Source organism: Capricornis sumatraensis, chromosome 3 (assembly GCF_032405125.1).
Source record: "Capricornis sumatraensis isolate serow.1 chromosome 3, serow.2, whole genome shotgun sequence".
Taxonomy (NCBI): domain Eukaryota; kingdom Metazoa; phylum Chordata; class Mammalia; order Artiodactyla; family Bovidae; genus Capricornis; species Capricornis sumatraensis.
The window spans coordinates 1,530,650-1,553,920 of NC_091071.1; the positions used below are offsets into that span (position 1 = coordinate 1,530,650).

General features: G+C 59.5%; 1 protein-coding gene across 1 annotated transcript in view; it reads right to left on the bottom strand.

Annotated features, from left to right (window-relative positions):
- Positions 1 to 622: 622 nt before the first annotated feature.
- IQCE (IQ motif containing E) overlaps positions 623 to 23,271 on the bottom strand; it is a 28,065-nt gene continuing 5,416 nt past the window's right edge. Inside the window, exons 5-20 of the mRNA XM_068967471.1 lie at positions 21,562 to 21,675; positions 21,413 to 21,463; positions 18,826 to 18,896; positions 17,513 to 17,585; positions 17,218 to 17,267; positions 15,370 to 15,533; positions 13,788 to 13,843; positions 12,463 to 12,641; positions 10,747 to 10,851; positions 9,568 to 9,658; positions 8,574 to 8,735; positions 7,290 to 7,313; positions 6,158 to 6,268; positions 5,424 to 5,545; positions 4,614 to 4,714; positions 623 to 750 (exon numbers count right to left, since the gene is read on the bottom strand). Of these exons, the coding sequence (XP_068823572.1) occupies positions 623 to 750; positions 4,614 to 4,714; positions 5,424 to 5,545; positions 6,158 to 6,268; positions 7,290 to 7,313; positions 8,574 to 8,735; positions 9,568 to 9,658; positions 10,747 to 10,851; positions 12,463 to 12,641; positions 13,788 to 13,843; positions 15,370 to 15,533; positions 17,218 to 17,267; positions 17,513 to 17,585; positions 18,826 to 18,896; positions 21,413 to 21,463; positions 21,562 to 21,675 (1,602 nt within the window). The remainder of the gene's footprint in view (positions 751 to 4,613; positions 4,715 to 5,423; positions 5,546 to 6,157; positions 6,269 to 7,289; positions 7,314 to 8,573; positions 8,736 to 9,567; positions 9,659 to 10,746; positions 10,852 to 12,462; positions 12,642 to 13,787; positions 13,844 to 15,369; positions 15,534 to 17,217; positions 17,268 to 17,512; positions 17,586 to 18,825; positions 18,897 to 21,412; positions 21,464 to 21,561; positions 21,676 to 23,271) is intronic.

The window sequence follows — 23,271 nt, forward strand, 5'->3', positions numbered from 1 at the left end:
CCAATCTACCCCCCAACCCCTGACTGGGGTCAGTGCCCCAAGGGGGAAGGTGGCAGAAGAAAGGCCTGTGTGTGGGGGCTGGCGAGGCACACGAGACGTCTGGGGGCCCTGACGTTGTCGGCGTCTCCAGAACTGTGTTCTGTCTCAGGAATGGAGAGACTTCCCCGACCAGAGGCCTGTCTCCCGCTCCCTTGCTCCTCCAAAGGCACAGCAGGCGCGTCCAGCGTGACCGACTGGTAAAGCCGTCCAGAGGGTGGCGGAGTGCCGTCGCTGGTGCCGTCCGGGCTCGGCCACAGGGGCTGGAAGGGGCCATGCGGACCGTCTCTGTGGGCTCCCCACAGCCCTCCAGTCCAGGGAGTAAGTCTGTGGGCTCTGAAGACCATCGCGGGAGGGGCAGCCAGGGGTCAGAACGGAGTGACCCCTTCCCAAAGGTAAAGGAAAGGCCTTGGGTTCCTTCAACAAACAAGCAAAGGGGCAAACAGAGAGAAGAGGCAGGGGAGGCCGAGGTGTCCAGCAGGCAGCGTTCTTTTCCTAACAGGATACATTACTCTCCAATCTCAGTGCCTGTCCTCTGAGCCTAGGGTCCCTGACAGGCGTCACAGTGTGCAGGCAAGCCCGGGGCCTAGGGCGGGGAGGTGCTCTTCCTCGTGGGCAGAGACGGCGCTAGGATGATCTCGTCCGAGTCGTCGGAGTTCACGTCCTCTGCGGGTGTGGGCACCGGGGGCTGCAGCCCCAAGATGGGGGACTCCGCTGAAACAGAGACGAGGGGGGTCACGGCCACGCTCGGGGCCCGCGGGCAGATGACTGGCCCGCTCCCGGCTGCACAGCCCTGCCTCCACACTCAGCACCAGCAGGTTGGCAAGGCACCCGGGAAAGGGAGGGGACCTGGGGCTGTAGCGGGAATTCTCCGCGAGTCGCCCTGCTGGCACAGTCCTGGGGTCTGGCGGCCGGTGGCCCCAGCGTCCGCGGGAGGACACGCGCCCCGAGGCAGAGGGGGCGGGACTGGACGGGAGACCTGGGGACCACTGTGACCATCCACTCCTTCTCCCACACACGTCTACGCTCTCCATCCCCCAGCTGAGGCGAGGCTGGGGCACCGCCTGTGGGCCGCCCTGCAGACTGCCTCTAGCCTCCGTGGCCCCTGGACAGGGAGCGAGGGAGGGCCGGGCGCCCTGCTCTCACTGCTCCGCAGAGTGGAATGAAAGAGGCGCCATCTCCCATCTGAGATAAAAGACGGGAGGGAATTACGACCCAGCCGCTCTGCACGTGCTGTGACCGGGCCAGCTTTTTCTCTGTAACTTCCAAGAAAATGATTAAAGTGGAAGCTTCTGAAATTAAAAACATCAGTTTTCGAGGTTATCTTCAGTTATTTTCTGTTACAAATATTCTCACAATCAGATCAGAGGACTCAGTGTCCAGTTTTCACGGAGACTGCTCCCTCGTGTGAACAGGAGGCCTGACAGAGACCTCCGAAGGCGCCCTCCAGGCAGGAGGGGGCGGCTGCTTCAAAATGACACACGTTTCACGAGAGGAGGAAACAGCGGCACGAACAGACGCTTCAGCCCCGATGCAAGACTCTAAAGGCCATGCAGCGTGGGGTCTGCTGACATCAGAGTGAAAGTGGTTTTTGTAGAAAACGTGCCGGCATTGGGAGCTTGCTGAGTGGAGGTCTGTGAGGGGACGTCCAAGTTGGCAGTGTGCCGGCTCGGACAGAGCCAGGGGGTGACTGAGCTGGACAGAGGGCGGTTTCAAACGTGGGGGCTCCCAGGTCAGTGAGGACGGCTTTCTTATCTCTCCTTGCTCTCCTTTGGAACTCTGCCTTCAAACGGGTATATCATTCCTTTTCTCCTTTACTTTTAGCTTCTGCTCTTTTCTCAGCTGTTTGTAAGGCCTCCTCAGACAACCATTTTGCCTTTTTGCATTTCTTTTTCATGGGGATGGTCTTGATCACTGCCTCCTGAACAATGTCACGAACTTCGAACCTCTGTCCATAGTTCTTCAGGCACTCTGTCTATCAGATCTAGTCCCTTGAATCTATTTGTCACTTAGGGATTTGATTTAGGTCATACCTGAATGGTCTAGCGGTTTTCCCTACTTTCTTCAATTTAAGTCTGAATTTGGCAATAAGGAGTTCATGATCTGAGTCACAGTCAGCTCCCTGTCTTGCTTTTGCTGACTGTATAGAGCTTCTCCATCTTTGGCTGCAAATAATATAATCAATCTGATTTCAGTGTTGACCATCTGGTGATGTCCATGTGTAGAGTCTTCTCTTGTGTTGTTGGAAGAGGGTATTTGCTATGACCAGTGCATTTTCTTGGCAAAACTCTATTAGTCTTTGCCCTGCTTCATTCTGTACTCCAAGGCCAAATTTGCCTGTTATCTCTTGACTTCCTACTTTTGCATTCCAGTCCCCTATAATGAAAAGGACATCTTTTCTGGGTGTTAGGCCCAGGCTTCAACAGTACGTGAAAGGTGAACTTCCAGATGTTCAAGCTGGATTTAGAAAAGGCAGAGGAACCAGAGATCAAATTTCCAACATCCATTGGATCATCAAAAAAGCAAGAGAGTTCCAGGGAACATCTACTTCTGCTTCACTGACTACACCAAAGCCTTTGACTGTGTGGATCACAACAAACTGTGGAAAATTCTTCAAGAGATGGGAATACCAGACCACCTGACCTGCCTCCTGAGGAATCTGTATGCAGGTCAAGAAGCAACAGTTAGAACTAGACGTGGAACAACAGACTGGTTCTAAATCGGGAAAGGAGTGGGTCAAGGCTGTATTGTCACCCCGCTTATTTAACTTCTATGCAGAGAACATCATGCAAAATGCCAGGCTGGATGAAGCACAAGCTGGAATCAAGACTGCCAAGAGAAATATCAATCACCTCAGATATGCAGATGACACCACCCTTATGGCAGAAAGTGAAGAAGAAATAAAGAGCCTTTTGAGAAAAGTGAAAGAGGAGAGTGAAAAAGTTGGCTTAAAGCTCAACATTCGATCATGGCATCTGGTCCCATCACTTCATGGGAAATAGATGGGGAAACAGTGGAAACAATGAGAGACTTAATTGTTTTGGGCTCCAAAATCACTGCAGATGGTGACTGCAGCCATGAAATTAAAAGATGCTTCCTCCTCGGAAGAAAAGTTATGACCGACCTAGACAGCACATTAAAAAGCAGAGACATTACTTGCCCAACAAAGGTCCATCTAGTCAAAGCTATGGTTTTTCCAGTGGTCATGTATGGATGTGAGAGTTGGACCATAAAGAAAGCTGAGCGCTGAAGAAATGATGCTTTTGAGCAGTGGTGTTGGAGAAGACTCTTGAGAGTCCCTTGGACTGCAAGGAGATCCAACCAGTCCATCCTAAAGGAGATCAGTCCTGGGTGTTCATTGGAAGGAATGATGCTGAAGCTGAAACTCCAATCCTTTGGCCACCTGATTCGAAGAACTTACTCACTGGAAAAGACCCTGATGCTGGGAAAGATTGAGGGCCGGAGGAGAAGGAGAGGACAGAGGATGAGTTGGTTGGATGGCATCACCAACTTGATGGACATGAGTTTGAGTAAACTCCGGAGCTGGTGATAGACAGGGAGGCCCGGTGTGCTGCAGTCCATGGGGTCGCAAAGAGTTGGACACGACTGAGCGACTGAACTGAACTGAACTGACTTCCAGGTCAGATGAGCCTGGAAGGGCCGGGGGCTCGGCCCCGGGGTCCCGCGCTCACCGGAGCAGGGTGGCGGCCTCGGCGCTCCGTCCTCTGGAGCTGGCCCCTTGGCGATCTCCCTGCTGCTCCCCTCGCTGTCTCCGGGCCCTGCGACAGCACGCAGGCGGAGGCTCTCATCTGCACAGACTCGTGGTTGCACCGCGTCCTCCCAGCCGTCTCGGTCAGAACCGCTGCTCCTTCTGTAGCTTCTCTTGACGGGAAGTGCCCGTCCCTTCCCGCAACCCCCTTTCCCCGACTCCATCTTCGCGACCTCAGGGCTCGGCCCTGAAAGGCCATCTCGGGAGGTTCCCGCCTGCAGGCCTTGCTCCTGAGCCAGGCTGAGGACCGTGCTTTGGGTCCAGTGACTGCTCTGACCCCGAACACCGCCTCTGCCCATCTCTGGCCTCACGGCCCAAGCAAGTACAGATGGAGCCTTCCCAGTTAGAGGAGGGAGGGCTTGGAGGACAGTCGGAATCAGCTTTCAGGCCAAAGGCGACGGGCAAGTGGTCTCGCCCCATGCTCTGTCTCACACAGGACGCCTGGCCGCGAGCGGACGCAGGCCTCTCCTGGGGCGGCCGCCCCGCCACGCCAGGGGTTTCTGCACTGACGGCTGGCAGGTCTTAAGGAGGCAGAAAAGGAAATACAGTTTTGCTTAAAAGCAACAAACAGGAAAAACACTGGCCCAAAAGAGGGAAACCACCTCACTCTGGTTAGAGCTGAGAATAAAAATCAAAGCCACAAGGCTCGGACCGCGCAGTCGGTGGTCACCGACCCTGGACCCGGCTCTGGGCCCAGCCCCTTGACTGGCGACGACACAGCCTGGCTCCCGGGAGGCTAGCAGCCCTTTCGGCATCCACCTCAGAAGGCCAGCCACCCTCGTGTGAAACCCAAACAAGATGCACTTACCGGGAGCGGCCACAGGGTGGGGTGGAGAGGAGGGGGCCCTGGGGGGCAGCCAGGCCGGCCTGTCGGGAACCGCGGCAGTGCTGGCTCCGGGACCGGGGGCACTGGGGAGAGAGACACCTGCCAGCTCAAACCTCACGCAGGCCAGCCCCAGGCCGGCTCAGACCTCACGCAGGCCAGCCCCAGGCCGGCTCAGACCTCACGCAGGCCAGCCCCAGGCCAGCAGCTGGACCTCACGCAGGCCAGCCCCAGGCCGGCATCTGGGGCCCCAGAGCCGTGGCCAACACGGCCAGCTGGCACCCGACGGGCCCAGGTCCTGAGATGTGGGCTGTGGGGAGCCTCAGACGTGGGCCCCCAGCTCCCGGCCTGGGCCCTGACCCGAGCTCAGCCCCTGGCCCGCAGTCAACGCCACTCGGCCGAGTCGACGGCTGTGGGGCTGTGAGCCCTTGCAGAGGCGGGCCCAGGGGGAAGGGAGCCGTGGACAAGAGCAAGAGTGGATGAGGGGAGCTCTGACGACGCCCACGTCTTCCTGAACATGGCTCAGGCCACACTCTCCTCCAGGAAGGAACAGGGTCTCAGGACAGGCCGCAGCCAGTCTGCAAACCGGTGGCTCCCAGAGCCTCACGGAATCTAACGCTTCCAGCGGGAGGAAACGGTTCCCGGAAGGCCTCCTCTGAGGATGGGAGCCTGGGGCCCCCAGCAGTGAGGCGGGTGTAGCACACTCCGGTCCCTCACCCTGTGCCTCCCTGGATGGCAGCCTGCCCCCTCCACCCCCAGTGGTGTCTGGGCACAGGGGCCTGCAGGTGGACCGACCTGTGCCTGGCCCGTGCCAGGTGTGCCCGGAAGGCAGACTGGATGATGGTGATGGCCTCCTCTTGCCACGGGTCTCCCTCGGCCTGGGCAGCGGGGCTCGGGGTGCGGGGCTCGGGTGAGTCCTGGGGCGCAGGGACGGGGTGGGGAGAACCGTCTGAGAGCCCTGCCCCTTCCTGCTTGGTGAGGGCCGCCTCCCTCGACCCTCAGCGCAATCTGATTCAGGTGGCTCCCCTCGTTACTTAGGTTAATTCTTAAGACTCTAGAGATCCTTAGAATTCATGTCTTGTGGTTCACAGGGTGGGGGTGCTCCTATCCCACGTTAGGCCTGTCTTGACGTTGCAGTGGAGACGGTACTCCATGTCCCAGCGCCTCCATGCCACTCAGCCCCTGAGCTCAGCCCTGCCAGGTGCCCAGGGCCGGGGGCCGGGGGCCAGGGGCCAGGGGCACACCCAGGGCCGGGGGACACCTGCACTTGCCCTGTTTTGTTTTTTGTGGACCAATTTTAAAGTCTTTATTGAATTCCTTACAATACTGCTTCTGTTTTCCGTGTTTTGGCCACAAGGCATGGGGGATCTTAGCACCCTGACCAGGGACTAAACCTGCACCCCGGCTTTGGAAGGTGGTGTCTTCACCACAGGACCGCCAGGGAGGTCCCAGCGCTTGCTGGTGGATGGAGCGTGAGAAGAGATGGGAGAGAGAGAGAGGACTTGGGTCCGAGTGCAGCCCCGATGTACCTGGGTGGGAGGGCTCGGCACCCTGGGGCGTCCTGAGACACATGCTGCGTTGGACAGCAGCCTTGCCCGAGCTAGATGCCCCCGGAAAGCCGCCTGCAGCACGGCAGCCGCCTGGCAAGAGAGACAGACAGAGGTCAGCTTCCCTGGAGGACGGGAGCCTCCCGCAGGAGGGGTCCCGACAGCAGAGAAGACGCCCCGCTTCCTCCTGCCCTCGAGGCTCCTGCTCCTCACTCGCCCGGGACCTCTCCCACCCAGAAACACGCCCGGCCTCCATGGAGAACCAGCCCAGACGCCGAACCCCACGGGAAAGCAAATTCTGGAACACAAACGGATCGGCGGCTAAAGGCAAATGTGACTCCGTTGCCCGGTTAGGCTTGCACGCCAAGGCAGTGACTTCATTTCCCATACTTTATTCTCTGCGCATCTTCAAGGTCAAGCCAGGTCGGGCGCGGCCTCACACTGTCGCAAAGGAGTTACTTATACTCTAACCTTGCTCTTGAGCGCTTTTCTCTAGAAACCTGCACGGACGCTTTGTAAGCTCTGGGATCAACGGGCCGGGTTTCAGGATCGGCGCTGTCATTTCAAGGATCCTGCTTCTAGCCCCAGTCAGCAACAGCAGAGCCCAAGGACGGGCCTGCAGCTCGGGAGAGCAACAGCCGCAGTGCCCGCGTCCCAGGCACACCCTGGCTCTCCCTTTCCCGGCGGGCTCCGCTCATGACAACTCTGCCCGGGTGCCCTTCCTCTCCTCCCGGTCCAGCGAGGCCTCTCCTCCTCGAGGCTCCCTGCAGGGATGCCCCGGCCGGGCAGGCGGAAGCAGTGCCCGCACAGCGCCGGGGGTGAGCCCTGAACCCACCTTCCAGCCTGGACTGGCCTGCCTTACAGTCCGTGCTCCGAGGGCCCTCAGCTTGCGGACGCAGAACTGAGGTCCGCACGAGTGTGCTGAGAGAATGCTGTGAGTGAGATGGAGTGTGAACTCATCCACGCACCGACTGGATGCTAAGAGCATTCAGGTGTCTCATCTCGGTGTTGGGGTCAGCCTGATTTCATGAAGACAGGGACCCCCTCCCCCACAGGCAGTGGAACCAAAGTGAAAACGTGTGTTTTGGAAATTGGTGAAATAAAACCTGCTTACTTCATCCAGAAGAGCCCTTTCTTTCTGAAACAGAGAGAAAGGTGATGAGTCAACACGAGGGTGAGTTATTTCCCAGCGCAGTTTCTGTTTCTTGACCCCACCCCCCCCCTCCCCCTACCAGGGTGCCGGCCTCCCTGACCCGCCGGGAGCAGCAGGTGGCGCTGAGGAAGCCAGACCCGCCTGCAGCAGGGAGGGAGAAGCGGGCGGCCGTGGTCAGGACGGCCAATCACTGCAGAAAACGCAGCCTGGTGGGGGCGTCTGCCGTGAAGTGACACACGGGGACCCGCCGTGACGGGGCTGTCTGAGGCTCCAGACGACGGAGCCCCCCCAGCTAGAGCCGTCCAGGCACAGGGTGCCCTCTGTGGAGGACACGCTCACCCTAACTCTAACCCGTGCAGGCTCTGGGTCCCTGGCTCCCGAGCCTGAACAGCCATCAGAATCGCGGGGGCAAGTGCCTCAGGGTTGGCCACAGTCCTGCGGTTTGCAGCATGTCCTTATTCAGAGAAGATACCCATGGAGGCCTCGTAACGTCTAAAACTTATTTGCAAACGATTCTTAAAAAAAACAGCATGTGTGGAAAATATTCACGACTAAATGTTAATTCTTGTTGAATTGAGGTGGTAGGCAAGAATCAGTACATCACTGCACTGAATTCTTTCAACTTGCCGTCTTTTACACTTCCTTAATAACAGTTGGGAAGAAATTACAATAACAAACCTCCACTGGCCACTTTCTGGAGCTAAGATTTTACAATGTTCACGTAAGCAGAGAACTCTGGTTTTGGTTGTCCGGCGGGGGGAATGAGGGCCGAGCTGTGTTTCATAAACCGGAGGACTCCCGTAGGGCCCTCCACCATCAGAGAGCCCATGCCCTCTCCGCGGGCCACGCGGGGGCCGAGGAGGAGTGCCCCCAGGGCTCGGGTTCGCAGTCCTCGCTGTCCCGGCTCACGGGCACCAGCGCGGGCCCACTGGCCTGGCCCGCCTGCCCTCCCCCCTCAGCAGCCTCTCCCTGCCTCTAACGAAACGCAGTCCCGGGAGCCCTGGGGAAGGGCAGGAACACGCTTGTGGGAGAGGATGTGCCCGGAGCCAGCATCCCCGGAATCCAGGGGCCCGAGGGGGACCCGAGCCGCCACTGTGTGAGCCCACCGGGGGGGTGACGGCGCTGCTAGGCCTGCCGCTGGGCCCCCCAGCCCCCACGTGCCTCCAGGCGCGCCTCCCTCCCACCCCTCCACGCCTCTACCCTGCCTCCCGGCAGCGGGGGGAGCAGGGGCCACGGGGCGCTCACCTGGCGCTGGTACCCCTTCCACCTGCGCTGCAGGACCCTGGCGGCCTTGTCTCTCCTCCCCTCTGAGCAGGTGGAGGGGGGCCGGGAGGTGCCCCCCTGGCTCCAGTCTGGCTCAGTGTCCGGCTGGGAGGGGCTGGGAGGCTGGCTGGGTTCTTCGTGGGTCTGTAGGAAATTTAAGGTGAGAAGGATGAGTTCTGGAGGCTCGAGGTGTGGGGGGCAGAGAAGATGGCCTTCGGGCAGGTGGTGGCAGGATATGAGAGCACCGGAGACGCTTATCAGATCAGACTCTCTAATTTAGAGGAGGAAACTGTCCACACTGCTCAGAGGTCCACGAGTGTACAAGGTGAAGCCCGGCTTTCGTGAGCCCTGACACTGGTGGGAACGCTCTCCCGTGAGGACGGGAGGCGGCAGGCCCCGTGGTGCCACCCAGGTGACCGTAACGCCCTGTCTGGGCTCAGCGCATCTGGGCATCCGTGCGCGAGACATCTGCCTCTCGGGGGTCCTTTCACAGTCTTCCTTCCAGGGCAGTACCCGATTACGTGGGGGGGACTTTTGAGATAAAAGGCAAGAGATCCCTAGCTTGGTTTTTAAGGTGGAAAGAATCAAGATTTGCTTTCACGACAATAAAAATCGCACTTATTTCTACTATTTTAGGGTCCACATTGTTATCTGCAGGGAAACTTCTCCGTAAACAGAAAAACATTAGGACTTTCTCACGGGAAGCCTGCAGGCTCTGTGCAGACACGTGCTTCTCAGTGGAGAAGTCCGTGGGGAGAGCCGATACACCAAGTGGAACGATGAGCTGACCATCGGTTAGTCCAGAAGCCCAGGACTCAATGCGCAGCATTCGCAGAAACCAGCAGTGATGATGGAGCTGGACTCTCACCGTGGGCTTCCGGAGAGACCGTGGGTGTGGGGACAAGCGGAGACACGGCGCGTCAGCTCAGGGCTCCCCCGCCTCCCGGCCCTGGCGGGGGAAAGCAGACAGCCCTACCTCGGGAGCCGCCGCAGCGGGCTCATCTTCCTCTTCCCTCTTCCTTCCTTCCAGTTCCCGAAACTTCCTGGTCAGCTCCTGAATCTCCTCTCTAAGGTGAGAAGGGGGAGGATGCCTCACCTGCCATGCCACTGCGTCAGCGTCTGCATGCGACAGCGGGGGGCTGCCCACCGAGCCACGGGGGCGCCCGGCCACCACCCGACGGCCCGGGGGACCCCACGGCTGCTCACGGGAGGAACTGAGGTGACCGACGACTAGGTAATAAACAGCGGGGACGGAAGGAGATACAACCCACGTCCTGGCCACAGATCTCAAAGGTAAAGTAAAAACCGTTCTCCACCACACACCCGCCCACTCTGATTTACTTTAATTCTAGGCTTCTGACAAAGTCTAGTCACGTTTATTCTGAAAATAATATTTTTTTGTTCCTTTCAGTAATCTGCATCTTACTAATTATTCTGAGCACCAAATATTTCTGCTTGGATTTCTAATCTACTTTTGGGGCCTTTGTTATTGAGATAAATTCACAGAACCCCAAACCCACTTTTTTAAAGTATGCAGTTATGTGGTTTTTCAGTCACAATGTTGTGCAAACATCATCACTGCCTAATTCCAGGGCGTTTCTGTCTCCCTAGAAAGGAGCCCTTTAACCTGACAGTCACTCCCTGCCCCCACCCCCAGCAACCACCATCCGCTGTCTTCTCGAGGAATCTGCCTGCTCCGGGTTTTTCCGAATCAGACGGTCTAAGAGCGCCTCCGCCTGCCTCTTTTGCAGGCGTCACGTCTCTGAGGCTGGCCCACGTGCAGCAAGGCTCGGGCCTCACTCCTCTTGAAGGACGCACTTCAGTTTTTTCAATCTGATGGACGTTTGCCTTGTTTCTACGTTTTGTCTCCTGGGTCTTATCCCAACCAGGGTGTGGAATCCGGGCGTGTTCTGAGGCTGCCCAGGAAGATGTGCTGCAGGAGTGGGGCCGTGATGCCTAAGAGCCAACGCCGGCCTGACCGTGAGGGGCCTCTCCCGGAGGCAGCAGCAAAGCCATGAAAGGAGAGCAGCCGTGTGATCAGGTTGGAGCTTTACGAGAGCCGCTCTGGGCCCAGGGCGGGGGTGGGCCTCAGGGGACAGGCAGGGAGGCGGGGACACCCTGGCACCGCGTGGCTTCCTGATCCTCGCCTGCTCACCTCAACACCTTCTCTCTCTCTCTTCTCTCCCTCTCTCCCTCCTTCACGTTTTCCAGCTCCTTCTCCAGCTCAGCCTTCGTCTGCAGCAGCTGCTTCACCTCCAAACTGAACGAGGAACCAGAGACATTTCAGCGTCGCTGAAACGGAGGCTCACAGTGAAGGGGTCATCGGAGCAGGGGGAGCTCTCAGAAAAACCCGCGGGTCCGGCCTCCTCACTTCTGCACAGACGAGGATGCAGACAGACCCTTCTGGGTGATGCTGGGAGCCTGGGGCCGCCTCCGTCCGCTCAGCTGTTTACTGAGCACCCGCCTGTGCCAGTAGCGGTCAGGAGCAGGGTGGCCGGACGAGGCGCAGGCCCTGCTCTCGCGGGCGTCACCGACCCGGGGACAGGCATTAGCCAGCGGTCACACTGTTTGGTGATCGACCTGCACTGAGATAAGAGCTCCTGGGGGTGCAGCCTGAGCCGGGGACAGGGGGTCCCCCCGGCATTTCCCCTCAAGCTCTCCCGTGCCCCACAGGTGACACGTGGCCAAGAATGTGGCTTTAAAATGTCCCACTGCTCACTGAGGTGGCGACCTCACATGAGTGAGATACACGCGTGGGTCACATCGATAGGGCTCAGTGAGTAGAGACTGTTATCATGCCATGGGACGGCTTAGGAGATCACCAGAGATGCTCGTCACTGTGCCAAAGAAAGTGAAAGTGAAAGGCGCTCAGTGGTGTCGGACTCTCTGCGACCCCGTGGACTATAAGGTCCATAGGATTCTCCAGGCCAGAGTACTGGAGTGGGTAGCTGTTCCCTTCTCCAGGGGATCTTCCCAACCCAGGGATCGAACCCAGATCTCCCGCATTGGAGGCAGATTCTTTACCAGCTGAGCCACAAGCAAAATGACTCCTAATGTTTATAAACCTAGAGCCTGGATGCACTGGTGACTTCCACTGGAAGCGAAATGAGTTGCCTTCTGCTGTGAACCCAAGACCTAAACATGCACGTGAATCGGGGAGGGGGCTCAGCAGACAAAGCCGGGTTCAGCAGACGTGGGCAGGGCCTGGGTGGGCGGGGCCCGAGCGGCTCCACCTCTAAGCGGCCCTGTGTGACGCTGAGGCTGCTGGCTCCCAGGCCACGCTCTGAGCAGCAAGGCCTGAGAAACAGCATCTGCGAACTGCACCTGGAGAAGCCACAGGTGAGCAGGTGACAGGCGTCTTCCGCGGGCGACAGAGCCAGGCGCGAGAGAGCAGAGAGGACACAAGCCTGACCGGAGGCTCTGCCATCCACACGCTCACGGTCACCCTGACGACTCCGAGCTCTTCAGCACCAGCGTATTTTCTGATGCACAGATTAGACGTCGTGAGCAGAGCACGGAATCTTTAAACCCCTGTGCGTGAGCTCTAATGGAGGGCCGACATTTTACACAGACCAATGAAAGTAAGTCCTTCTCTAAGAAAGAATTTGGAAAGCCCTCTGGAATTTCGTGTAAGATTTCCATGGCACTCCCCACGCATTTGACAACGAAATAGGCCAGTGAGTGCCACCTTGTATCACCGAAGCTGCCCTCGCCTCACGGGTAAACCGTCAGAAGGTTAATAACCACGTACAGAGGCGTGTATGACGGCCGCCGTGCGCTGCGCCTCCCCAGACCCACAGGCAGCTCTGCTGCAGCGACAGCACGCTCAGCGGGCGCGGGCCCCCCCTCCCGCCCGGAGCGGGCCACCTACTCTCTCTCCTGCAGCTGGGCGTGCAGGGCGCTGCGCTCGCCCTTCAGGCTCCTCACCGCTCCGCGCAGACGCTCGCTCTCTTGCAGGTGCAACGTGGGGCTGGGCGCCGAGGGGGTCAGGGAGCTCGGCCTTGCTGCCTCTGAAGCCTGGGGCTTGGGGCTTTCCATCGAACTGAGTTTCTGGAGGCGACACAGGCATCTGTTAGACGTTATTTCTGATTTTACTTTCCTAGAAAAGGGACAACGGCCAGAGGGAACCTCCTCCCAGCGAGGGGGTTGGGAAAAGCTCTGCGTGTGACCCGAGAAGGCTGGGACGCTGCCTGGGGAGAGGGCAGCTCCGCAGAGTCCTGAGGGCGACGGCAGGGGCGGCCCCCCCACCCCGTCACTCTCCCGCTCCCGCTCCGGGGCGGGGAGACCCAGCCGGCTCAGAGCGGGCCCTGCGGCAGCTGAAGGTGAGCCCAGTCTGCCCCTCCCTGGGCTCGCCGGCCCGCTGTCCCCGGGATGTCTGCAATGCTCTGTCCCAGGCTGTCGCCCGGCACTGACGGACCCGCTCTGCACCTGACCTTCTCCCACTGATGTCAGCATCTCCCCAGGTGGACAAACTCTGCCCACTGGCTCCTGGACTGCCTTCAGGCGCCCTGCGTCCCTGACGGGCTTCACTCTTAAATTACCCACAGTTTACAGAAACTTTCTGTCTTCTGCCTTTGTAAACAGGTTCGATTTTTATTTTTAATGTTCCCCTCTAGGTTGACTCTGCTCCAACAACTGACGGCTCTAACTCGGTGTTTCACCAGTACTGGGACAGTGTAGACACGTCTGACCAAGCTCATCAGAATCAGACTGGTTACCCTCACAAATTCACACGGGGGACATGAGGATTCGTTAGCGTCCTGGTTGGTAAAGCGCAGATGCGCAATTTTCTGTGAACTCAGACGCTACACAAGCGGTGAGAAAACCCGCCTGCGAAGTGCCTGGCAATAAAGAGCCCCCGTGTGCACGTCAGGCTGGCTCTCTGAAAGGCTCGGGGTCCTACGCTTCCCCGACGGTTATACTGTACATTCAGAAGTGCTGTGGCGTACTGTGTGGCCACGCCTTGCTGTCTGTGACGCAGGGACAGGCTTGACACGGCCAGGCGTCCTGTCCAGACCCTAAGAGTCTCCTCTGCCCAGCTCATCCCGGGCGTAGCGGTCCCCGGGCAGCTGTCCCCCATAATGCGGTCCCCATTATGTCCCGGGAGCGAGGCTCCTTCTGCCTGCTCCCTGGGACCTGCCCCTCTCGCACAGGCAGGGCCGGGCAGGGAAGGGCTCGTAGAGGCCCACCACTCACCTTTTCCAGCTCTGCGATCCGCCGAACCAGCCGGGGCTTGCTCCAGTCCGCGTAGCCTGCCGGGACAACGGGGTTTGAAGGACACACCTCCACAGCTGTCAGACGGGCCTCTTCGGCCGGGACCTCCTGTCTGGGGCACGGCCAGACGGCTCCCCTCCAGGGGCGGCCCCCAGTCCAGGACCCTGTGGTGCCCACGCGGCTCCGCGGTGACCACTGCTCCTTCCAGCTCCTCTGTGCGACCTCTCCTGATCGCCCCCCCTCCCGGGACAGCCCTGCTCTGGCTCACCAGCGAGCCCCGCGGCCGATCCCAAGCCCACCCCAGCCCTCGTCCTCCCGGACCCAGCAGTACTCCTCCAGCGCCCCCTCCACCCGGCTCTGCGGGTGCTCGGTGCCCACTACCCGCCCAGAGGCTCCGCGGCCACCCCCTGCCCCTGCTCACGGGCTGGGCATCTGTCCCCTGACCTGGTAACTCCCAGGTTCAAGTCTCCCTCCGGGGCCCTGCCCTGACTCACCCCTGTGCCTGACCCCTGCTGGGCCCTCGAGCACAGCCGCAGCCTCCCCCTGTGGCCCACTCTGTCCTGCTCAGACCAAGGCTATGACCCTGACCCCCCTCTGCCCGCACCGGCTGCAGCCAGGCCAGGGCTCACGTGCACGGGGAACGCCGACGCCTCCCGCCACCGCAGGGCCCCAGGCCAGGCCACCAGCAGCCCCAGAGGACCCTAGGGGGTGCTGTCCTCGCGGTCCCCTTTCCTGCCTCCACGCAGCAAAGCAGCAGGGGTCCTCTCTCCTCCGCACAAACCCGCTGCCCTCTAAGTGGCCTTCAAGGCCCCATCCGCCACCGGCCCCCGCTTCCAGGGACTGGGCTCGCTGGCTGCCTCACACTGCCAGGCCCACTCGGGGCTCTGTGCCCGCTGCCCAGAGTGCCCCTCCCGTCCGTGGGCACGGCTGCCCCCCATCTGCCCCTTCCCCAGCGCTATTCCCACAGGCCAGCCTCCCCTCACCCCGCATGCGCCCCCATGGCTCTGCCCAGGGCCCAGGACGGTGCTTGGCCCACGGCAGGCTGGTGACTCTGGGGGCAGCCTCCCCGCCCTGCACAGGCCTACACAGCTCTGCTCGGGGTCCAGGACCATGCTTGGCCCACAGCAGGCTGTGACTCTGGAGGCAGCCTCCCCTGCCCTGCATAGGCCCCCACAGCTCTGCCCGGGGTCCAGGACCGTGCTTGGCCCACAGCAGGCTGGTGACACGGGGCAGCCTCCCCCTCCTGCACAGCCCTCCACGGCTCTACCCGGGGTCCAGGACTGTGCTCGGCCCACGGCAGGCTGGTGACACGGGGCAGCCTCCCCCGCCCTGCACAGGCCCCCACAGCTCTGCTCGGGGTCCAGGACCGTGCTTGGCCCACAGCAGGCTGGTGACACGGGGCAGCCTCTGCCCCCTGCATGGGCCTCCACAGCTACACCCGGGGCCCAGGACCGTGCTGGGCCCACGGCAGGCTGGTGGTGTGGGGCAGCGCTGCCCAGCGGGGTGGCCGGGGGAAGACGGGCCCCCTCCCGCGCCCCCCGCCCCCGGGGGCCCGGGCAGGCACCCTTGATCTTGGAGGCGGTGGGGGAGTTGCTGAGCACGCGGTCCAGATCCTCCTTCAGGCTCTGGTTCTCCTCCGTGAGCTCCTGGACGCTCCGGGACAAGCTCAGCAGGGCACTGCTCATCTTCTTCTGCCTTTTAAGGCCGATTTTCTTCTCCACTGGAGGCCTAGGAGCAACAAGACCCAGCGGGTAAGGTTCAGGCCCTGAGCTGGCCTAACACACATCCCGAGTGAGGGGCAGGCACACGGCGGCCTGGGCGCTCAGGGTGTCCTGAGCATGAATGTGTGCGGTTCACGGGGAAGGCTGACTACGAACCCAGACCAGCGGACTGTCACCCGGACAGAGGTCCACTCCTTTCACGGGCATGCCTGTCTAACACGGGACCGCATCCAGTCGTCAGCGACAGACGGAGCAGCATGCCCGGAAGAGCTGCGGAGGGTCCTGGCCCTCCTGCTCCGTCAGTCCTGTCCTCGGATGGCTGCTCTGATCTCGCCTCCTCCTCCACAGAGTCTGAAGTACAGTCGGCGCCGACTGGTCACAGACTCCTCGTTTGCCAAGTCGTCTGCTCGCTAAATCGTCTCTATGAGCCCCGGGCCGACGCCTGCGGTGCCTCATGGGGCCCCGGTGGCCACCCAGGGCGGAGGGGAGGAGGCTCTGAGTCTCGGGGAGCCCGCTCCCGGCGGCAGGATAGGCGCTGCCCGCCTCTGCTCTCATATCCGCTCTCAGCAGGGTGGACCACGAGGCCTCTCCCGTTTCTGGGCTGACTTCACCACTTTCCCTGGCCCCCACAGCGGAGTCCGTCACCGCGAGGAGCTGAGACGCGGCTCCGGGGAACCACGTGGGTCGGGGCTTTGCTCAGGCTTGAGCCAAGGCGCGGCGGGTCGAGGGCTCAGGGCTTGTGAGCTAACAGTGGGCACGAGGTGAGGCGCCTTTAGACAGCAACCCGGGGAAGCGGGCTGTGCGCTGGCCGGGTGATGGGAAAGCTGACCAGAGGGTGCTGGGGTGGAGCCCCTGCTTCCCCGGGGGTAGCAGGCCATCGCGTGCCACCTCACACCCGAGAGCACATTGCAGAACACAACGCCGCCCACCACGGGCGTCGGCTGCAAGCCCTCTGGCCCCCTCTCCCGCCCCCACTTTAAGCTGCTGCTGCTGCTGCTGCTGCTGCTGAGTCGCTTCAGTCGTGTCCGACTCTGTGCGACCCCATAGACAGCAGCCCACCAGGCTCCCCTGTCCCTGGGATTCTCCAGGCAAGAACACTGGAGTGGGTTGCCATTTCCTACTCTAATGCATGAAAGTGAAAAGTGAAAGTGAAGTCGCTCAGTCATGTCCGACTCTTAGCGACCCCATGGACTGCAGCCCACCAGGCTCCTCTGTCCATGAGATTCTCCAGGCAAGAACACTGGAGTGGCAAGCGACCCCTCCTTCCCTGACCTGCTGAGAGCCTGACGTCATCTGGGGACGGGACAGGGGAAGATGTACGTGGTGAGGAAACGGCCCATCTGTCCCAGTAAACGTACTTGGCAAGACGAACCTGTACTCAGCCCTAAATGTCTTCCTAAAAGGAAGATCTGCTTTGAGAAAGTGTTTCTGCTTCTAAGCTGGAAGCTGCGAGGCAGGACCACCAGTGGAAGCCCGACTATGCTGCCAGGGGTCAGAGATGGCAGCGGGGAGGGGGCATTGCGACGCCCCCGGGAGGGCACACGAGAGCTCAAAGCTCGAGCGGCAGCTGGAAGCCCCAGACCCAGGGTGGGGTCTGCGCTCCATGGAAGGAGCGCCCCACTCTGCCAGCCGCTGAGCATGCAGACAGCACGCAGAGCAGGGCTCCCAGACAGACAGACAGAGGGTCGTACCGCCGTCCTGTCGTCTCGGAGCTTGCGAGGAGACCGTGGAGACGGTGAATCTGCAAACACAAAGTTAAAACACGGTTAGCCCAAAACGAGCGCCAAGGAAACTGTCCTCCGACAAAGTGAGTCTCCGTGTCGGCCCGGCGGCAGGAAGTTAGCACTAAGTTGCTGACTTGTGTTCCGGTCAAGATGAACTAGAAGGGGAGGGCCCCACACTGCAGCCAGGCCACCACCCAGCTCGGCGACTGGCCGTGCCCCCCAACGCCAAGCCCGCCGCCTGCCCCGGGCGGGGGACACGCACCTCCTCGTAGTACGTCTCCATGGCAACCCGCATCTCCTCCAGGTTCGTGGTCTTCACATCAGTCTGCAGCTTGCTAAGAACCCAAGGTCAGAGTCAATGGGGCAGTGCCGGACGAGGGAAAGGCAAAGCCACTCAGTCGAGTCCGACCCTGCGACCCCACCGACTATACAGTCCATGGCATTCTCCAGGCCGGAATACTGGAGTGGGCCTTTCCCTTCTCCAGGGGGTCTTCCCAACCCGTCTCCCGCCTTGTAGGCAGACTCTTTACCAGCCGAGCCACCAGGGAAGCCCAAGAGCACTGGGGTGGGCAGCCGGTCCCTTCTCCTGGGGATCTTCCCGACCCAGGCGTCGAACCCGGGTCTCCTGCACTGCAGGCGGATTCTTGACCAGCTAAGCTTCCAGGGAAGCCTGAGGGGCCTCCAGCTGGTGGGTGGCTTGCACAAAACCCACCAGAGAGTTCTCACACCTACAGGGCCCTTCCCGGTTGGACCAGCCACCCTCCAGCGTGAGGTAAAAGGCCTCCTTCCGGGGGATATTCTTTGCTAATAAGACGGTGTCTTTAAAAACCCGAGTAATCGTGAAGACAGACCTCAGGGTTAGAAAGGACAAGTCGTCTTTGGGGAAGGTGGGGGGATGATTATTTTTTAAAGGAAAGAGAACCATTTTTTTTTCTCCTTGTACTGTCCATATAATTCAGAGAAAAGGCTCCAGAGAAATGAAGGCAAAGTTACTAATACAGTTTAGGACTCTGAAACAGCAGAAATCAGCAGATAATAAGGTCTTTTTAAGGCTGGCAATTCCGGCAAGAAGCAAAGGAAGACTGGATCTATTGTATAAAGAGGATACACAGGGCACCAGAGAGTGAAAACTCAGATTTCCTTAAATAAACTCGAACACACCAGGAAAGGCTCCCCTCTGGGATGAAAGAGCAGGAAAGAAATCTGTATGTAGCTGCTCTAAAAACAGCACAGGACCGTGCGGAACGGTGAGAGGCAGCCTGGGGAGGTGTTCAGGCAGCAAGAGCCTGGGTCTAGTCCAAGAAGTCAACCCTGGAGACGAGACATGATCACAGGAGGTCAGGAGAGAAGGCGCTTCTTCCAAGAAACGGGAGCGAGGAGAGAGAGGGGAGGAGGCCACTGCTCAACCTCGGTGGTGTCTGGAGGAGGCCACTGCTCAAGCTTCCGTGGCAAGTGAGGCCAGGACGTGGGCGGGGGAGGGGTGGGACGGCAGGCGCGGGCGCGGGGCTGGGGGCGGGACGGGTGCGTGCGCCCGGCTGGCCCCGGGCAGGGCCTCCCGGCCCCCCGGCCCCGTACCTGATGGCGCTGTCCTTCTCCTTGCATTGCTGCTCCAGCCTGAGGACCCTCTGCTTCAGCCCGCTGATCACCTGCCGGGGGACCACGCCCGTCAAGCTGACCGGGGACCACCCCCAGCCTCTACGGTCAGGGCCTCCTGCGCTGCACGGAGACGCAGCTGGCCCTGTGCCCGGCCTGGGGCGGGGTCTGCTGCCCACTCCCTGGGATGTCCCCCCCATTCGATCGCCGGCGTCTCTTCTAGACTTGGAGCAGGGGGCAGGGGGGTGGGAACAGGGCGCTCCCCCTCCTCAAAGGGCGCCAGCAGTCCACAGCCACCCTCAGGACGAGGGATGGGACACGCACCGCCTCAGTCACCAGGCACGGACGCCCCAAGCCCAGCAGCCCAGGGCAGCCCCATCCCTAGCACGCTCCCCCGGGCGGCTGGACTGGGGTCCTGGGGAGGCCCCTCTGCCTCAGAGCTTCCTGCTCTCTGCTCACGCAGCGCTTTGGGAGATGACACCCTGCATTCCCGACAGGACTTCCCTTGTCTTTTTGAATAGTCAAACACTTTTCAACTGGATTTTAAGGTGATTTTTAGTTATACTAGCAACACCTGGGCACACTTACTCTTTGTGCTTACCCCTGTCAACTAACTGTCGTTACCAGCATAACATGTATTCACTCTCCAGACCTCACTACACACATGCACGCGCGTATGCACGCGCGTATGCATGCCTACGGCAGTCGCGGCGTTTCGCTGTTTACATAAACGGTAACCCCACGCACACCATCTGCACTTTGTTCTCACTTCACAAACCGTCGTGGAGCCCTAACTCGTCACTCCTAGAGACCTGCGTCATTCCTCCAGGGCATGAGCGTGCAGTGTAGCTGCCTCTTCTGCTACCGATGGACACAGAGTTCGTAACCCACTACTGCTCTCACAGAAACCCCAGCCAGCCCTCCCTGTGCACATGGGCAGGTGTTTCTGGAAGGCACGTGTTTCTGGAAGGCACGTGATTCGAGCAGAAATATTCAGTCACAGCCACTTTGAAGGGTGATCTGGCAAAGGGCAGCAGGGCGAAACTGGCACACACCTATGACCTAGAATTTCTACTTTTAATCAACTTTAACTAAAGAAAGAAAGAAAGAAGAAAACCCCAGAGTTACCCAGCGGTCCAGTGGTTAGGACTCTGCGCTTCCACTGCAGGGAACACAGGTTCCATCCCTGGTCAGGGAACTAACATTCCACAGCCTCAAGGTGCAGTAAAAAAAAAAATTCTGAGGATCAAAACAGCGGTATGCTAATCTGAATGGCTCCTCCTTAATCTCCCCTCCCAAACTGGGCAGCTAGAAATATCCTTGTGCAAACAGCCTTTTGTGCTGGATTTTTTTTTCTCATGACATAATCCTAAAGAGAGCATCATCAGGACTCTCCTGGCGGTCCGGTGGCTAACACTCTGCTCCCAACGCAGGGGGCACGGGTTCGAGCCCTGGTCGGGGAACTAAGATCCCACATGCCGCCTGGTGCAGCCAAAAGATAAAAAAAAAAAAACAAAAAACACACAAACCAGCATCACGGGACAAGTGGTGAGCCAAGGGACAGGAATGGTGGCTCGCGCGGCCACAACGCCCCAGCCTGCAGAGCCGACGGCCACTCACCGTGAACCCGATTTGGGACGCATCTCTTAACCTGAGTTTCCTGATTTTAAACATGGGGACTGAAATTCCGACTGCAAAACGGTCACCGAGATTCTGTACCCGTGAAAACCGCATGGAGTTTGCTGAGCCGCCGTCAGGCAACATGGGGTTTTCTCAAGCCTGTGCGCGGTTCCTCTGAGCTGTCCCAGGCACAGAGCCGGGCCAGTCGTCCGCTCGCTGCACGCTGCTTCCCTTCTTTATACTCGGGTGTAGATTCTGTGCATCCCCTGGATAAACTGTCTTGCTGACCAGTCATCTCCCCCCGCTCTTTATACGGATCCATTTTCAATCGTAGTCGTGTGGGTTTTCACTATAAATTTTATGTTAGCAAACCCATTTATCGCGTCATTAACGTGACTTTGTGTCAAGAGTCTCAGAAGTGAATCGCATCTCAGGTATTTCTGAAACGTCCTTCCTCAGCTCAGGTGACGTTTACTGACTCACTTTTCTCCGAGTGCGGCAGCCTGTTCCCACAGCGTTAACAGCGCAGCGGCTCCATTTTCCACAATTCTGTTCTGTTCAACCTGTTATGTGCTGTTACATGACGCACAAGAAGGGTCTGCGTGTGCTTAAGGCCCTAACCCTACTCCCGCTTTGGTTCCTTCTTGAATCAGCAGCGCGTGTTGGGCCCGATGTGTCCTCTGAGGCGTGGCGGGGCAAGTCCCCACCGTGACAGCCTTCTCCTGCGTCTCTGCGCCCTTGCGCTCAGCCTGCTCAGCCCGCCTCCTGCTCCCTCTAAGGCCCCTGCGGTGTGAGCCCCACCGCTCCCTGGAGGGTTTCAGGAAGGCCTTCCGCCCGCCTGTTCCTCCTCTGCTCTGAGTGCTTCCGAGAGAAGGCCTACCTCTAAAGGCCGTTTCGCAGGTAAGATTTCAGCGGACAGATTAGCTGTGCTGCTGGGGATTATACTCACCCAGCCAGTATCAGGCCTTTTCTCTGCCAGAGTCCGAACAAAATCTGGGCCCTGTGGTAAGCAGATTGAGAGATGAAGACAAGGTGCGCTGGGCCTCCCTCGCCGTGGGAACGCCTGCGTCCGGCACCGCGTCCCGGCCCCGCACTTACTCGGGACGCGTCCAGAAGCTGCTCTATCTGCCGGTCCTTTCTGCTGTTTTCCTCTTCAAGGCGCCGAAGCTTCGTTCTCATCAGATCCACATCACTCTTTTGCACGTTTAGTGACTGAAGGAAAGAAGGACCACACACACACACACACACACACACACCCACCCACCATGCACACACAGACATCCGGGTGAAACGCGGAGATGGAGAGGAACGTTAAAGCTCGTGGTTCCTGAGCAGGGCTCTGCGTGCGCGGAGGGTGAGGCAGGTCTGGACGCTACCATGGAGGCTGGGGCTGGGGGGCAGACACCCCGTTAGGTGCAGGGCAACGCAGGCAACCAGGAACCCTGCCCCCTAAAATGCCAACAGTGCCCCCGCCACAGACGAGCGCTGCTACACAAATGGCATGGCCAGCGGCAGTCGTGGGGGCGCCGTGGGAGTGTTCTTCACGACACAAACTGTCACAGGCTGACGTCTACTCAAGACTCATGCTCAACTAAGGCTCAGCTGGTCAGAGCGCCGGTTCCCACACATTTATCCGTGGGTGAATTTCCCACCCATCTGCGGTGAATTTAGAAGGAAGACTGTCAATTTTTCATAAAACTAAGTTTATTCACTTTTTACAACTATCCTGTATTTTGAAATGATGTCCTTCCTATTACTCCAGACATGTGTGGTCCTTTGAGGAAACGCTCACGGGAGGGGACTTCTAACAGCCTCACTTGAGTAAACTTTCTCCTGGTCCGTGGAACCCCATGGCTGGGAAAGTGTCAGGTTAAGTCACATGTGAGCCTCGTCCAGAAATGCCCATGGGGTCAGCCAGCACTGGAGCTGACCAGCTTCCAGCACAGCCTGCACCCGAGTTAGCCAGTCGTCTTGGAGACGTCCTGTCAAGGGACTCGCAGTACTCAGCAGAGAGTCTGAGCATCAGAACAGACCCAGCCCAGCCACTGGAGAGACAGTCGGGCGTCCACCCACTGCGGGCAGCCGGCAAAGCTGGCCAGCGGCTACAGCCGGCGGGAAAGAGACCTGGCCCTCAGGGCCCGTTTCGTGAATTAATCAGTTAACGCCCATTCACTGGGAAAGACGAGAAATCCAATAACGGGAATTTTGCTTCCAGGAATACCCACCCTGCTCAGCACAGCTAAGAACCCTGCGCTAAAGCCCTCTTGTGGATTACTGCATTGAACCCTCACAAAACCCCATGAAGCTGCACTTACGCCCCTCCCCATTTTCAACAGCAAACTGAGATGTCACTTGCCAGAGAAAAACCACCCTGTGCCCCTGCCCCCCGGGGCAGCAGAGTGCTGAAGATAAACCCTCCCCTTGGAAGGGAAGAGGAGGCCTGCGTACTTGGAATCAGGCAGTGGTCCCACCCAGAGACCCGCTTCTGGCCCCGAGAAGGCTCCCCCCGGAGTGTCGCGACCACGAGGATGCAGGGCTCTCAGTCGCCTCCCGGGTGAGGACTCTGCAGCTCCCACAGCGGGGCTGTCGTGTACAGGGACCCTCGCCCAAGGTGGCTTCCAGGCTCTCGAGTGCTCTGGGCATGCCGGCCGCCAGCACCCTGCTTGACCTCGTGCCAGATAGGTCCTGGCTCTATTGGCGGGGGTGGGGGGGGCGGCAGACTGTGAACAGACCCGCGTCACGGACGGGAAAGGCCCCCGAGTCTCCGGGCGGCACCATGAGCTATGCAGTGCACAGAGCCAGGCGTGG